Below are 17,958 nucleotides of genomic sequence, written 5' to 3' on the forward strand. Positions count from 1 at the left end.
ATATATATATAATTATATATATATTAATATTAAAATACACCTAGACGGTGTATGTGTGTGTATGTATATGTGTATATATATATACTTAGATCATATATATAAAATATATATATGATCTAAGTATATATATATATATTTTTTTTTTTTTACACTTTTAACTTTATTTGATTTTATTTTCAGCCAGCAGGGGGACCAACTGTCATTACAGTTGCTCCCCCTGCTGGTAATACAGAAGCCAGCTATACCGGCCATGTGATTGTGAGGTCCTCGCAAGGACCTCACTCTCACATGACCGGAGGGGACCGGAGGAGGAAGATCTGCCGCGGGGGGGCTCCCTGGGAGTCCCCCCAACCGCGATCGCCGGCGTGGGACCGCCGGCGACCAGGTAAGTTACTAAAAACCGGAGGGCGTACTATTACGCCCTGCGGCGTTTAGAGCCGCTTTTAAAAGGACGTAATAGTACGCCCTCCGGTCATAAGGGGTTAACACACAAAGAATGAAATGTTGCCATGTTTTTATTGAACACACCATGTAAACATTCACAGTGCAGGTGGAAAAAGTATGTGAACCCTTGGATTTAATAACTGGTTGAACCTCCTTTGGCAGCAATAACTTCAACTGAACGTTTCCTGTAGTTGCAGATCAGACATGCACAACAGTCAGGAGTAATTCTTGACCATTCCTCTTTACAGAACTGTTTCAGTTCAGCAATATTCTTGGGATGTCTGGTGTGAATCACTTTCTCGAGGTCATGCCACAGCATCTCAATCGGGTTGAGGTCAGGACTCTGACTGGGCCACTTTAGAAGGCGTATTTTCTTCTGTTTAAGCCATTCTGTTGTTGATTTACTTCTATGCTTTGGGTCAATGTCCTATTGCAACACCCATCTTCTGTTGAGCTTCAGCTGGTAGATCTCCTGCAAAATGTCTTGATAAACTTGGGAATTCATTTTTCCTTCGATGATAGCAATCCGTCCAGGCCCTGACGCAGCAAAGCAGTCCCAAACCATGATGCCCCCACCACCATACTTCACAGTTGGGATGAGGTTTTGATGTTGGTGTGCTGTGCCTCTTTTTCGACACACATAGTGTTGTGGGTTTCTTCCAAACAACTCAACGTTGGTTTCATCTGTCCACAGAATATTTTGCCAGTACTGCTGTGGAACATACAGGTGCTCTTGTGCAAACTGTAAACATGCAGCAATGTTTTGTTTGGACAGCAGTGGCTTCCTCTGTGGTATCCTCCCATGAAATCCATTCTTGTTTAGCGTTTTACGTATTGTAGATTCACTAACAGGGATGTTAGCATTTTCCAGTGACTTTTGTAAGTCTTCAGCTGACACTCTGGGATTCTTCTTCACCTCATTGAGCAGTCTGCGTTGTGCTCTTGCAGTCATCTTTACAGGACGGCCACTCCTAGGGAGAGTAGAAGCAGTGCTGAACTTTCTCCATTTATAGACAATTTGTCTTACCGTGGACTGATGAACAGCAAGGCTTTTGGAGATACTTTTATAACCCTTTCCAGCTTTATGCAAGTCAACAATTCTTAATCGCAGGTCTTCTAAGAGCTCTTTTGTGCGAGGCATCATTCACATCAGGCAATGCTTCTTGTGAAAAGCAAACCCAGAACTGGTATGTGTTTTTTATAGGGCAGGGCAGCTGTAACCAACACCTCCAATCTCATCTCATTGATTGGACTCCAGTTGGCGGACATTACACTCCAATTAGCTCTTGGAGATGTCATTAGTCTAGGGGTTCACATACTTTTTGCACCTGCACTGTGAATGTTTACATGGTGTGTTCAATAAAAACATGGCAACATTTCATTCTTTGTGTGTTATTAGTTTAAGCAGACTGTGATTGTCTATTGTTGTGACTTAGATGATGATCAGATCACATTTTATGACCAATTTGTGCAGAAATCCATATCATTCCAAAGGGTTCACATACTTTTTCTTGCAACTGTGTATATGTATATATATATATATATATATATATATATATATATATATATATATATATATATATATATATATATATATATATTATATACAGTATATGCTGAATTGGTATATGGAGATTTCAAATGGGCAGATAAGATTAACAAATCTTAACAAAACTCTTTAAATGTAATTAATTGTATTGTAATATATCATTTTTGGAATGTCTAAAAATCACCAAAACAAATAAATTTAACGATGATTGTGTAATTAATCAGATAATTAAATATATAAAAGATGTATATGTAAAAGAACGAATGACAGATTACTGGGAAAATATAGACGTGACATTTTGTTTTTAATTCAACTTTTGTAAATGTTTTTGATACACTGAGCACTGTTTTGTAATTGGTGCAATAAAATGTAATACATTTTTTTCTCCTATTACTCCATAGAACTCCTCCTATTACTCCATATAACCCTCCCTATAACACCTCCTATTACTCCATATAACTCCTCCAGGTTCTCAATACAGCCCCTCTGGATACAGTGTTTTATCTGCTGTGCTTTCTGGCTGTAGTTGTGGTTTATGAGGGGCAATTGTGGTGGCATGGGTTTCCTGAGTGAAAAACATTATAGACATTAACAAGGGGAAACATAGTGAGGGCACCTAACATGGAGCCAAGCTGCACTACAGCCCCACACCACACAAGGGCACTGTGTCCTTCATCCCGAAGAATTATCCCGATGATGACTTTAACGTAGGATAGAATCCCAACAAACAGCACCCAGCCAAGAACCTGCAAAAAGAAACACAAGTAAAAATGAGGAAACAATTCTCGTACATCTCCTACAATCGGTGGATATCTCTCTCCTATCTTCCCATATTTAGAAAATCAAAAAAGAAATCAACTTCTGTCATCACTTAATACTGAAGCAGGTCTGCGGCAGATACTGTACATCTAACTAGAATGTATGAAATGGTTCGGGAAACTAGAATGTAAGAAAGGGGGCGGGAAACTAGAACATGAGAAAGGGGGCGGGAAACTAGAACATAAGAAAGGGGGCGGGAAACTAGAACATAAGAAAGGGGGCGGAACACTAGAACATGAGAAAGGGGGCGGGAAACTAGAACATAAGAAAGGGGGCGGGAAACTAGAACATAAGAAAGGGGCAGGAGACTAGAACGTAAGAAAGGGGGCAGGAAACTAGAACGTAAGAAAGGGGGCGGGAAATTAGAACGTAAGAAATTGGGCGGGAAACTAGAGCGTAAGAAAGGGGGCAGAACACTAGAACATGAGAAAGGGGGCGGGAAATTAGAACATAAGAAAGGGGGCGGGAAACTAGAATATAAAAAATGGAGCGGGAAACTAGAATGTAAGAAATGGGGTGGAAACCAAGAATATAAGAAAGGGGGCGGGAAACTAGAACGTAAGAAAGGGGGTGGAACACTAGAACATAAGAAAGGGGGTGGAACACTAGAACATAAGAAAGGGGGCGAAACACTAGAACATAAGAAAGGGGGCGGGGAACTAGAATGTAAGAAAGGGGGCGGGGAACTAGAATGTAAGAAAGGGGGCGGGAATGAAGAACGTAAGAAAGGGGGCGGGAAACTAGAATGTAAGAAAGGGGCGGTGTGGTGGAACCAACCTCGCCACTGTGCACCGGAGAAGCCTGGTTGCTCGCCTGCTCCCTTTAGACTATGGTCCCTGTTCTTTTTCCCTGCAGAAAGGCTGGTTTGTGCCTTTCTGCGGACTATTAAAGCCATGCTACCCCAGGTATCTATGCCATGGAGCCCAGCCGTATACTGAAAGACTGTATGAAAGACTTTTGGCTCCATGGCGATTGAACTGTATGTATGTGATCAGAGCGCTATCCGGTAATAATGTGCGCTCAGATCTAAGCTATCTGGGAATAGGTAGAATGTCTGTATTTTATGTAATAAATGTAACCTTGTGTATTTTATTTTATTTTACTGTCTTTTTACTGCCATGTGCTTAATGGAGTTTTGCCTCTGTCCTTGGAGATAATTGGATTACTTCTCAATTATCTCCAGGATAGAAGACTCTGCGGAACTGGTTTTGGGCAGAAAAGCCATGCTTCATTTGGTCACAAAGGACTTCGATCTATCTTTTGAACCAATGGACCAATTTTGATGATTTTGACATATGTTTGTATTTGGAGTATGCTGATTCATAATGTAATGTTTATGTGAATGTGATGCATACTTTCAAAGTTATGAATAATGTGTAAAAACTGTATTCCTCTGCCTGTGATAATGAGACTACCCATTGTGTTCAGTAATCATATCACAGGCAGAGGGGAGAATTTTGTGTGGGAGTGTCTGTGTGTATTGTACGGATTTATTGATTATTTTATACCACCCTGTGGGCTGTACTAGTTTGTGGATTGGGAATAAAAGAGACTGTATGTGCCAGTACAGAGAGATTCTGCTTAACCCTCAAACCGAAGTGTCGTCTTGTTATTGGGGGAATTGGATTGTATGCTGACTGCCAGGAGTGTAACCCTTTCGTATGGTTTTCCTGTTTGGCTGTTTCCAGGATTCGTAGAGTTTGCAGTTCGGGAGATTGGTGCTTACAGTTGCTGCCTGTGCATCTGGAAAGGGGAATATCGCCTAAACGGTTTTTAACCTTGGGTGAGCAAAACGGTCCGTTACAGGCGGGAATGAAGAACGTAAAAAAAGGGGGAAACTAGAATGTAAGAAAGGGGGCGGAAACCAAAAATGTAAGAAAGGGGGCAGAACACTAGAACGTAAGAAAGGGGGCGGGGAACTAGAACAAAAGAAAGGGGGCGGGAACCAAGAATGTAAGAAGGGGGGGCGGGAAACTAGAACGAAAGAAAGGGGGCGGGAAACTAGAACGAAAGAAAGGGGGAGGGAAACTAAAATGTAAGAAAGGGTGCGGGAATGAAAGGGTGCGGGAAACTAGAATGTAAGAAAGGGGGCGGGAAACTAGAATGTAAGAAAGGGGGCGGGGAACTAGAACGAAAGAAAGGGGGAGGGAAGTTGGACCATTATAAATGGGGCGGGAAACTAGAACCAAGAATGTAAGAAAGGGGGCGGGAAACTAGAATGTAAGAAAGGGGGCGGGAAACTAGAATGTAAGAAAGGGGGCGGGGAACTAGAACGAAAGAAAGGGGGAGGGAAGTTGGAACATTAGAAAGGGGGCGGGAAACTAGAATGTAAGAAAGGGGGCGGGAACCAAGAATGTAAGAAAGGGGGCGGGAAACTAGAATGTAAGAAAGGGGCGGGAACCAAGAATGTAAGAAAGGGGGCAGGAATGTAAGAACGTAAGAAAGGGGGCAGGGAACTAGAACGAAAGAAAGGGGGCGGGAACCAAGAATGTAAGAAAGGGGGCGGGAAACAAGAACGTAAGAAAGGGGGCAGGGAACTAGAATGTAAGAAAGGGGGCGGGAAACATTGGCTCCCAATAAGCCTTTTGTCGGTTTGAATTGATTACATTTCTTCCATTAGAGGCTTATCAAGAACTGATCAATATTGTTTCAAAAATATCAAAAATCGATGATATACTTGGCTTTTAAAAATACTGTATTCAGCACTTTATCCAACATAATGTAAATTGAGGAACTGAGTACACCGGTTCCATAAATAGAATATATATACACTGTATACACGACGTGCCGCACTGGAGATGGTCTGACTATAGCCATCATTATTTGGCTCTTGTCAAAGTCACTCAGATCTTTTCCCTTGCCCATTTTTCCTGCTGCCAACGCATGAAATTCCAGAACTGACTGTTAACTTACTGCCTAATTTATCCCAGCCCGTGACAGGAGGCGATGGTTTAATGTTGTGGCTGATCAGTGAATATATTTAAAACACGGCTAATGCAGGAAGACAAGACAGATTTTAGGTAGGAATATAGGTTGCATATTATCATCATTTATGTAGTGCCCGCTTATTTACAATGTTAATACTACATTGGCGCTATATAAATCACATACTGCTGTGGTGGTTATGGTGCCATTATTCTGAATTCGCCATCTTCTTCAAACACTGTGCAGGTCAGCTGACACGCTCAGCCAATGAAAAGCTTTAAAATATGAGCAATGGTGACAAGCAGGGGCTGCGTCGTGGATGCCTCGAGGACACACAAAATGTAGTCAGACTGCATGAAGCAACCTAATGACATCATAACCTCCAGGACGGCAGCTGTACGGGGCCTCGACTAGACTTCTTACATTGAGTTTCTTTTGTTGTATTTGTTTTGGTGTTTTTTTCTGTTATTAGGAAAGAGACACTAAGCATAATATTTGTCTCCGGTCTAGACACACGTGGAGATCTGATTAGAGAGTGTAACTAACTCAAAGCTCGCCCTCTACGTCCGCAGTGTGCATGGTGATGGATCTTACTACACACGTTCCTCCTGTCATGGTTTCATTAGCTTTTCCCCAACATGCAGCACAGCAGTGCTGTCGCTAAGTGAACCTCTCTGTGTCGAAGTAGAGGAGGGTGGCAAGCTGCAAACACTTTGAATACGAAAAAGCATTAACTTCAATGGTACAGAGCTTTGTCTGAGTGTGTAGTGTAACCAAATTCATTTAGTTTTATTTTTGTTCCAAAACAATTTTTATTGTGAATGCAAGATAAAAAAAAGATATGGCATGAATAATATCAACAACCCAAATTCATTTATTTTCCAAGTATTTATTCCAATGTCAGATATTAGACTGTCTACAATAACTAGAGGCTAGGAAGGTGCTCTCCACGCCAGAGTTGGGCAGCACTGGGCAGAGAGACCCGTCTCTTACAGCTTTCACAGCACTTACCATTAATGTGCCCCCAATGTTCGTTTGTAGGAGAGGCGGGCACGGACTCAGCACTGCCATGCTCATAATGTAACCGGCACAGGCCGAGCCAGTCGCAGTCAGAATGCCCATTGTAATTAGCGACCTGTAGGAAGTGTTTAGCAACATCAATTAATTATCAAGAAAAGAGCAGAAAATGGCAAACTCTGGCACACATGTCACACAAAGTCACAGAATGCCAGCACGGACAGCTCTCCTCAGAACGTCACAAACTAGTAAACATGGAGCATCACGTAGGGGTAAAGCGCATCCCCAGCTGTCAGGACAGTAATAATTAATTGATTAATGAATGGACCTCCCCCCGAGCGCCCCAGTCTTTTGTTCCAGTCCCAGCTGACAGGCAGGATAGTTTATTTATAGAACCACAAACAGAAGTGGGATACGGCTGTACAGTCTATATAGGGAACATACAAGGAAAAAAACAATAGTGTGATACAGTATATACAGTGAAAAAGTGCGCTTAAATGGATGCACTCACGAGATAGTAAAGGTAAAACAGCATTCAAGGTGCCTCCCCAGGAAATATGGGGGGATGCTGGTATCCTTCGGTAGTGTCTAGCAGCCAAATGGGACACAGGACTCCAGGTGAGTAATGGTAGAAAATATTTGTAGTTTTATTTTCTTTAAAAGGTGATACAACACCAAGCAGGTAAAATATAAAAGTGCAGCAGTAGGTCCAACGCGTTTCGTTCAACACAGGAACTTCATCAGGGACCGCACAGTAAAAGAAATCAACAGCAATATTGCAGATTGTACCTACCGAAGGATACCAGCATCCCCCCATATTTCCTGGGGAGGCACCTTGAATGCTGTTTTACCTTTACTATCTCGTGAGTGCATCCATTTAAGCGCACTTTTTCACTGTATATACTGTATCACACTATTGTTTTTTTCCTTGTATGTTCCCTATATAGACTGTACAGCCGTATCCCACTTCTGTTTGTGGTTCTATACATATATATGATCGTTTTGTGGTGGATAACGATCGTGGGAGGCTACAGACTGATTGAAGTTAAGTAATCGATATTTAACACTCAACAACGTAGTTGTTTTGTTTTGAGGATAGTTTATTTACCTGTATATACTGATTTTGTTTTAGGTGTCACCTACCTTTTTTACCATGGGGGAGTTCATCCTTTCTCCCCTTAAGGAACCAGCAAACAGCCTGCCTGGGCAGGACTAACTGGCAGGCTGCCTTAACGCATGGGCGCAATGGGCAGGACTAACTGGCAGGATTTTAGTAACGCATGGGCGCAATGGGCAGGACTAACTGGCAGGGCTGTCTTCATGCATGGGCGCTGTGGCAAATTCAGCCACTCAGAGACTGTGAAGAGTGATTTAAATGGACTAATGTAAATGTCTTGCTATGTCCTGTATTTTACTATGTATGCGGCATTCGTGTGTTTCAAGCACACGAATACCGCTAATGTTAAATCTACATCTACACGAACAGTGTATTCCTGCACTGTTCGTGAGTTAAGCAAAGTACTGAATGGGAGACCACCCATAGACGGTCGTGTGTCTCCAATTAGGTACTTCGCAACATTGTATCCGTGTTAATTGTGGTTAGTTGCGGGTGGCAGCCATTCGTGTACCGACCATGAGGCGGCGGCCATCTTTTGTCATCGAGTGCCTGGAACTAAAATCGGCTACTCGACAACACAAGCCCCGCTGGACTTCCAAGCCGTTCGGGAGTTTACCGGTTTCTGTAGTTTTATTCCCTTAACTCAGGCAATCGTTTAAACGAGAGGGAGAATAGCAAGCAACAAAGCAAAGGCTGTTCTAATCGCAGATCTCATGGAAGGAGACAGAGCAGCAGCTGCTGCAGCACCTCCAATGGGAGGGGAGCAAACGGAATTTACAAAAGAATTCAACAGCAGGATAGCCCTGTACCCGACCACACCACCCCAGGAGACTTTCGATAGGATCACGGCAGATGTGCAGGAATACATCATGGCCAAGCGGCACCAAACAAACCAGCAAATCAGAGAGGGGTCACCGGCTACACCCAGCAGCATACCGGGCAAACCAAAGATTCCCTACCAAGCTTTTAAAAAATTTACGGACACAGAGGGCGACATTGATGGATATTTGCAGGACTTTGAAAGACTGTGCAAACTGCATGAGATCAGGCCACACGATCAAGTACCCCTGCTGGCTGGTAACTTATCGGGCCGCGCAGCGGAAGCTTACAGAACCGTGCCTGATGAGGACAGCAGGGACTACCAGAAGGTAAAGCAAGCCCTCCAAGCAAGGTATGCCATTACCCCTGAGGCGTACCAACTTCAATTCCGGGACCTGAAAAAGCAGGAGAAGGACTCTCACGCTGAGTTTGCACATCGCCTACAAAGAGCAGCCACCGGGTGGATTGAGGCAGCGCAAGCAACCACTAAGCAGGATATTATGCAACTGCTGCTATTAGAACAGTTCTACCGGAGATTATCTATAGAGATGCAGAACTGGGTAAGGGATCGTAAACCCTGTACCTTGCAAGATGCCGCTAAACTAGCCGAAGAGCACCAGGACACTAGGCGGGAGCAGCGCCCACCACCCAAAGTATTTCCCCAGCCAAGCATCCAACGGCCTGCTGTGGTCGACCTCCCACGATCAGGGGGGGGCCTACAATCAGCAACCACCCAGATACAACAACCGGGTACACATCCGATGCCTACCTGCAACCAACTAGGACATGTACAAAGGGATTGTCCCCGAAACAGGGCATGACCATCATGGCCCAACCAAGGGCAACCACTAGTCCCTAGAGCAGCAGTACACTGCTATCAGACAGGAGCATTTGTCCAGCCCTCCACCACCACCCAGATGGAAGAACCGCTAGGCACACTCCACGAAGTGAACCCGGTGCAAGCGGCCTCAGACAACCGCCAAAGCCATCGACAAGTGGTCCATATAGAAGGAAAGCGTATGGAAGGGCTGAGGGATTCCAGGGCCACCATCACTTTAGTCCGGAACCACCTGGTTTCAAAAGAACATCTCACGGGAGATTGTATAGCAGTACGGGTGGCAGGGGGAGCCATATACAAAGTTCCCACTGCCAAAATACATTTAAATTGGGGCAGGGCAAGTGTAAGTGGGGATGATGCAAGACTTGCCCGCAGATGTTATTTTGGGAAAATGACTTGGGGGAGCTAACCTCCGCTTTTGTTCCGAGACCGACCCCGCAGGAGGCCTACCCAGTCGTCACCCGTCAACAAGCTCGCACCACGGCACCACCCACCGACTCTGAAGCTCCGGTAAGCGAGGCTACTCCCAATCACACTGTCCTACCCTGGGATGCCCCTTTAGAATTTGGTAGCGAGGTCGCTCTAGATCCTTCCCTGCAGGTTTACAAAGACTGAATAGATAAGAACCAGGCAGGCCTAGAAGGAGAAAAATATGCTTGGGATAAAGGGTTATTATACCGGTACGCCGAGAAGATAGTAGCTGGATCTATTCCCATAAAACAGCTAATTGTGCCTCGGAAGTACAGGCAGGAGCTAATGCGAATAGCCCACGACATCCCGCTGTCGGGTCATTTAGGAATCAGCCGAACCAAACATCGGCTGACTCAAAATTTCTTCTGGCCAGGTATCTCCCAAGATATTAAACAATATTGCAATACCTGTGATACCTGTCAGAGAGTCGGGAAAAGGGAGACAGATATAACGCCAAACTCCACTCCCTACCCATAATAGAAGAGCCCTTTAGTAGAGCGGTAGACATAATAGGACCGCTGAAAAAACCCAGTCCCTCCGGCAAGAAATATATCTTGACCGTAGTGGATTACGCCACCAGATACCCCGAAGTCGTAGCCCTAACCAATGTACATGCCGAGACCGTAGTGGATGCCCTTATGCGAATATTCTCCTGCATGGGTTTGCCCCGGGAGATTATTTCGGATAGAGGTACCCAATTCATGGCAGAGGTCACTCACCAGCTCTGGAAAGTATGTGGGGTTATATCTATCTTTAACTCCCCCTACCACCCCCAGTCTAATGGTCTCTGTGAACGTTTCAACGGAACGCTAAAACAAATGATCAGAACGTTCATAGACATGCAGACTGGGAGCGATTTTTACCCCACTTGCTGTTCGCCTATAGAGAAGTTCCCCAGGAATCCACTGGGTTCTCACCTTTTGAATTATTGTTCAGAAGGAGAGTGAGGGGCCCCCTAGATTTATTCAGAGAACACTGGGAGGGAGTAATGATCACTAATGGTACCCCTATTGTACCCTATGTGCTAGAATTCCAGGACCGCTTGGAGGCTTTAACCCAGGCTGTACGTACCAACCTTCAAGCGGCCCAGCAAAGACAGCGCCGATGGTATGATAGGGGGGCCAGGGCCCGCAGCTTTCAGGTTGGTCAGAAGGTACTAATACTACGACCCGTCCCTACTGACAAGCTGCAGGCCTCCTGGCAGGGCCCATTCAAGGTGGTAGAGCAAATCTGCGATACTACCTATATAATTGGCCTATGCGCTGGGGCAGGGGGCAGACGCATGCTCCATGTGAACATGCTGAAGCCCTACCACGAGCGCACGGAGGAGGTGACCGCAATATGTGCCTCTGCCGTAGAGGACGCAGATAACTTGCCCCTACCAGACCTTCTCGCCAGGGAAACCCAAAAAGAGGATCTAGCCGCCCTACAGTTAGGAGAGCGCTTAAATTCCCAGGAGAAAACTCAGGCCCAAAGCTTAATTAGGGAAAAGGGAGCCACCTTTTCCAACCTTCCCGGGTATACCCCATTAGCCACCCACCGGGTGGAAACCCCAGGCCAAACATCCCTCCGTCAACCTCCTTACCGCATTCCAGAAGCAGTAAAAAAGAGAATATGTATAAAGAGATTAAGGAAATTTTACAGTTAGGAGTCATCGAGCATTCAGATAGCCCATGGGCGTGCCCAGTGGTGCTAGTGCCGAAGAGGGATGGAACGACCCGCTTCTGCGTAGATTATAGAAGGCTCAATGATAAAACGGTATCAGACGCCTACCCCATGCCACGGATAGACGAGCTTTTAGACAAGATGGCGAGAGGCAAATATCTAACCACAATCGACCTTTGCAAGGGGTATTGGCAAATTCCTTTAGCCGAGGACGCCATCCCTAAGTCGACATTTGTCACTCCGTTTGGACTGTACCAGTTTAAGGTCATGCCATTCGGAATGAAAAATTCCCCTGCCACCTTCCAGAGGATGGTGGACCGACTATTAGATGGGTTTCAGGAATACGCGTGCACCTATTTGGACGACATAGCGATTTTTAGCTATTCCTGGACCGACCACCTGAGCCATGTAGGAGCCATCTTAGACCGTATCAGGGAGGCAGGGTTAACCCTTAAACCCAGTAAATGCCATATAGGGATGGCAGAAGTCCAATACCTAGGACACCGAGTAGGCAGTGGCCAACAGAAGCCAGAACCGGCCAAAATAGAGTCCGTAGCCAAATGGCCAACCCCCCGCACTAAAACCCACGTACTAGCATTCTTAGGTACCACAGGGTATTATCGAAAATTCGTACCCGATAACAGTACCCTGGCGAAACCCCTCACAGATCTAACCCGCAAGAACCTCCCTAAGTTAGTAGTATGGGAGTGTGAACAGGCATTCCAACTATTGAAAACTGCTCTTGTTAACGCACCTGTCCTTGCTGCTCCTGATCCAACTAAACGCTTTCTCGTTCATACAGACGCTTCTATGTTTGGATTGGGAGCAGTACTGAGCCAAGTCGGAGCAGATGGCGGTGAGCATCCTGTAGCTTACTTAAGCAGAAAACCTTTACCCCGAGAAGTAAGCTACGCCGCCATCGAAAAAGGAATGCCTTGCCGTGGTGTGGGCCCTCAAGAAACTGCAGCCATATTTATACGGACAAACATTTTCGCTAATCACAGATCACAACCCGTTGGTCTGTCTGAACCGGGTGTCAGGAGACAATGCCAGGCTGCTGCGCTGGAGTTTGGCGCTGCAGCCATTTGACTTTACAATCCAGTACCGTCCAGGAAAGCTAAACGGCATTGCCGACGGGTTATCCAGACAAACTGAACTTGAAAAGTCATCTGTGGGTACTACTCCGGACATCCCCAAGCCGATCCGTTGGGATCAGACTGTGTATGCCGGCTTGGTTCTGGGGGAGCATTGTGGCAAATTCAGCCACTCAGAGACTGTGAAGAGTGATTTAAATGGACTAATGTAAATGTCTTGCTATGGCCTGTATTTCAAGCACACGAATACCGCTAATGTAAAATCTACATCTACACGAACAGTGTATTCCCGCACTGTTCGTGAGTTAAGCAAAGTACCGAATGGGAGACCACCCATAGACGGTCGTGTGTCGACTTAGCGTCATAGCGCTTTCTCCATCCATAAAGGAAACTTTATTGAAGGCAAGGAAATCTTCCATGTCTTCACACTAGCACAGAATATGGGAGAAATTTAGAGAATGGACCAGTGTCAAGGGCAATAATTTCTAAAATCCGTCAGTATCTGCCATTTTGGATTTCGCTAGGAGGGTCTAGATAAAGGACTTAGTACTCTAAAAGTCCAGGTATCTGATATTTCAGCCTTGACAAACAAAAGGTGTGCTTTGGATCCTTTATTAATCTGTTTTTTTTAAAGTGATCATTTGAATCAGACCTCCTCTAAAAAAGTTATCCCCGCCGCGATATCTTCCTTTAGTTGTAAACGCCGTGACTTAAGAGCCTTTTGAACCTTTGGAAGAGATCAACTTCTTTCTTCTCAACTATAAAAATATTGTTCCTCGTAGCAGTCACCTTTGCTGGAAGCATTTCCGAACTTCAAGCTCTTTCATCAGTAGAACCTTACACTACTTTTTACCACAATAAGGCAGTTCTGATTCAAGAATTTCTGCCTAAAGTGGTCACGAAGTTTCATTTGCAACAAGAAATAGTTTTGCCATCATTTCTTCCTAATCCATCTTCTCCAGAAGAAAGGAAATTGAGCAATGTGGACGTCATGAGATGCATTTGCATATATTTTAAAAGATCAGAAGAGATAAGGAAGTCTGAAAGATTTTTATCCTACCCTCAGGGATAAGAAGGGGAAAAGTAGCTTCCATTGCTACTGTGACGGACCACCTGGGACCACGACTGGGTACCTCCGCCAATCGATGCTTCCTAGCTGACGCTGAGGACCATAAGCACCGCACAGGACACCATAAGCACCGTAGACTCCACGAACTGCCACAGCTTGGTTGTGGTCTCACCGTCCCTTCCCACCCTGAACCAAACACCTGGCTCTGGGGACTCAGTGGGAAGGCCTCTCCTCCAAGAGAGTATAGCTGTGAAGCTCTGCAAGTGCTAGTGGTATAGCTGTATAGCAGTTTCCTACAATCACAAGATGAGGCTACGTGTTGAGGGTTAAGCAGGAATGGTATAATGGTAGCCACACTGGCCTTTTATGCAAGTCCCCAAGCAAGGTGTACACCCACATGGACCTTGCTGGGGACAAGGACACAAACTTACAAACCAATTAGAATAGTGATTCATGACACTCCCATAACAAACATACAATCCCACCCCTCTGCCTGGGAGATAATTTAGTCAGATACTGTATCAATTCAACTATCTCCAGGCAGAAAAAACACATTTTCCAAAACCCGAAAAAGTACCCCAAAAAACACATGATATCCCCACAATTGTTACACCCCCCTGATAGCCCTGATCTGGGTGACCAACATATCCAAAAATCACCTAGATCAGTTCAGGGGTTCAAGAATTCTATGGAAGTCATATTTTTTTCCGACCGCATACATGGTCCCATGCCCAAAACAGTTCCAGAGAATCAGGCTGTGCGGTCGGTCTACTTCGGGGTTTCGAAGTACAGTTCGAAATATCGAACATAGCCGTTCGTTGATACAGTCAGTATATGTCTCTTGTTCATGAGTTTCTTTTTATCGAACGCTGTTCGAATAGCCGAAATCCATGGAAGGTAAAGTTTAGCGGTGTTCACGCCGTTGAGTGTCCGATTTGAGTTCCAAACACCGCTCATTGTGCTTGCGGCTTAAGAATGGCACTTCGAATGGCTTCGGGAGTTCGAAGTGCCACTTCGAAAGTTTGAATGGTTTCTATTACCAGTCACAACAGGCAAAAATAGTGTTTTCAAATAGGGTTTAACACAGGGGCCATAGTCACAGGGTAAGAGGCTGGCAAGTATGCCCCTCCAAGGACCCGTGACGAGATCCAGTTCGTCACAGCTACCCTAAGGAGGTGGATAGCAGTGGCAATTTTGAAGGCTTATACAACGCAAGGATAACAAGCTCCCATTATGATCAAGGCTCATTCCACAAAGAGCCTAGCTACCTTCTGGGCTTCTATGGCGGAGGTGTCAATGGAAAGCATATGTAAGGCAGCTTTCTGGTCATCCCATTTGACATTCATCTAGAATTAAAAGTTTGACTTGGCTTCAGCATCTGTTCATTTTGGATGTAGTGTATTGGCTTCTGTTGCTTAAGCAAATACATTTCTAAGCAGTTTTTGGCATATTGTCATTATTTCCCCTCTTCTTAGATTATTGCTTAAAGGATCACTATAGTGTCAGGAAAACAAAGCGGTTTTCCTGAAACTATAGTGCCCTGAGGGTGCCCCCACCCTCCGGGTCCCCCTACCGTGGCTCTGAAGGGGTTAAAACCCCTTCAGCAGCTTGCCTTAATCCAGCGTGGGGCTCCCCTCTCCTCCCCCGCCGACGTCAGTTCCCCCGTCCGACGTCAGAGGAGTCTCAATGCTTTCCTATGGACACTCTGCGCGATGGATGCGAAATTTGCATCCAGCGTCGCAGATGCGCCTCTAGTGGCTGTCCGGAAGACAGCCGCTAGAGGCTGGATTAACCCCAAAAGTAAACATAGCAGTTTCTATGAAACTGCTATGTTTGCATCTGAAGGGTTAAAACCTGACTGAGCTGAACTGGTCTGGGTGACTATAGTGTCCCTTTAATCAATTAATTAATTATTCCTGTCCTGACAGCTGGGGAGGAACTTTGCCGATAAGTGATGCTGCCACGTAACTTACCGTAATTTTATTTTCCTGGCTAAGTATTTAATAAATTGTCAGCTATGTATTCCCCTCTCTGTGCTATAACAGAGGATCTGCTGCTTGGTGATAGATCTGACTTCTTGTACATTTTATTGTATTCAGGATACATGATGAAGACAATGAATCCACAAATACATAAAAAAAAAAAATATCAAAAACCATTCATACAAATCTAAAAAAACTCCAGATTAAAAATGAAAACCAATACAGTATTGAGCAGATAAGTTTTCAAAGATATGAGACACCAGGAAACAAACCCAGGACGGATCCTGAAACGGAGACTGTGGGGAACCATGGAGTTATTGGGCTGCATGCCATACTATGTATTGAGCCAGCATATATATATTAATGTCTCCTATCAAAGACTATACTATGGCACCTCTAGAATTAGTTAGATATCACCATCTAGTGGCAGAGAAAGAGTACAACATGACCGTAAAACCTAAATGCATGATATACACATATAAGAAAGCATTCATCAAATTCTCTGTAATCAGACAGAATAGGAACAATATGCCTATTTCCACTCACCTGTTGGGTAGAAACATAGCAATGCCGCATGCCAGTGGGTTTGCCATGGCAGCAAGGGCAGCTGCCAGGTGGTAGATCTGAGTTCCGTAGGGCATACAGGAATAGGTCTGCACGGCTGGTAGGACTGCATTGGTCAAGCCATTGACCCAAGTCAAGACTAAAAAGATGAAGAGTACCTGGCCCCATGAATACCGGCCCAATCCCTTCCATCGTCTAGCTGTCTTCACCACAAACTCATCATGCCCCATCATCGGCCGCTGCTCCACACCCCGACCCCATGACCCAGAGCCTTGATCTATTTGTCTCCTTCCCATGGTCTCTCCATGGTCCCCCTGACACTGATCTATGGGCGTCATGTTCAATATGGTGAAGGCAATCATACAGGTAGCCATCATTCCAGTCAAAAATAGAAAGAAACCCCAGACAGGAAATCGTGCCGACTGGTAAAGAGCAGTTAAATTCCTATTTAATTGTGTCCCATTAATTTCTGTATTGTTGACTGGCATACAGATCACCATACCTACACCCTGGACTAAGGCTAGCAGAGCTGGCATGAGGCCACTCAGTCCCTCACCAATGAAATAGGAGGTGAGATAATCAGGTCTGAGTCGAGTCATGAAGGGCAGGAAGGTAACAGATGAAGTACAATCCACCAGTGAGAGACAGAAGATAAGAACTAGCAGCGCAGTGCTTCGGTATGTTCCCCCAACCAAGCTGGTTTTTTGCCACAGGAAGGCCAAGAGTAGGCATGCCAACACACCCACCCCTAGAAGGACAAAGATAATTGGTGCTTCACGCAGATACCCAGGGCGGAACTTGTGTATAAGTGTAACCACCAGGGGTCCAATGTTGGCAAACTGAATAAGGAGGGTAAGGTACGAGGGCAGCTCCCAGCCCTCTGGTGCATATGGTACCAATAATGGTAGCTCCACCCAAACACCATTGATAGCAACCCACGAGCCTAGGCCTAGAAGGCATGAAAGAAGGTGAATAATTAAAGCCATGATCCACTAAGGTCCAAAGCTCTTCTGGTGTCTGTCCTCTGGAAGATCTAAAGAAAGACTAATACTTTCTAATAAATCAGGTGATCACTTGGATCTGGGACCTGGTGATGTATAGGATTTAGATCTGAAGATTAAGAATCCGGTGATTGTAAAAATCCAGTTACGGATATGAAGAATCCGATGATTGTTCCAGTTACTGATATTAGGAATCTGGTGATTGTAAAGATTCAGTTACTGATATTAAGAATCCGGCGATTGTTCCAGTTACGGATATTAAGAATCCGGTGATTGTTCCAGTTACTGATATTAGGAATCCGGCGATTGTTCCAGTTACGAATATTAAAAATCCGGTGATTGTAAAAATCCAGTTACTGATAATAGGAATCCGGCGATTGTTCCAGTTACGGATATTAAAAATCCGGTGATTGTAAAGATCCAGTTACTGATAATAAGAATCCAGTGATTGTAAAGATCCAGTTACTGATAAGAATCCGGTGAGTGTAAAGATGCAGTTAAGAATATTAGGAATCCGGTGATTGTAATCCAGCTACTGATATTAAGAATCCGGTGATTGTTCCAGTTACTGATATTAGGAATCC

At 44.9% G+C, this 17,958-nt stretch overlaps 1 protein-coding gene across 1 annotated transcript; it reads right to left on the reverse strand.

Annotated features, from left to right (window-relative positions):
* Positions 1-2,226: 2,226 nt before the first annotated feature.
* Positions 2,227-17,638, reverse strand: LOC134607672 (solute carrier family 52, riboflavin transporter, member 3-B-like). Its single transcript, XM_063450214.1, has 3 exons — positions 16,356-17,638; positions 6,749-6,872; positions 2,227-2,739 (listed from the first exon to the last, which is right to left on the reverse strand). The coding sequence occupies exons 1-3, from the start codon at positions 17,357-17,359 to the stop codon at positions 2,527-2,529; spliced, it is 1,341 nt and encodes a 446-aa protein (XP_063306284.1). The 5' UTR covers positions 17,360-17,638; the 3' UTR covers positions 2,227-2,526.
* Positions 17,639-17,958: the final 320 nt, after the last annotated feature.

The sequence above is a fragment of the Pelobates fuscus genome, chromosome 4 (assembly GCF_036172605.1).
Source record: "Pelobates fuscus isolate aPelFus1 chromosome 4, aPelFus1.pri, whole genome shotgun sequence".
NCBI lineage: Eukaryota > Metazoa > Chordata > Amphibia > Anura > Pelobatidae > Pelobates > Pelobates fuscus.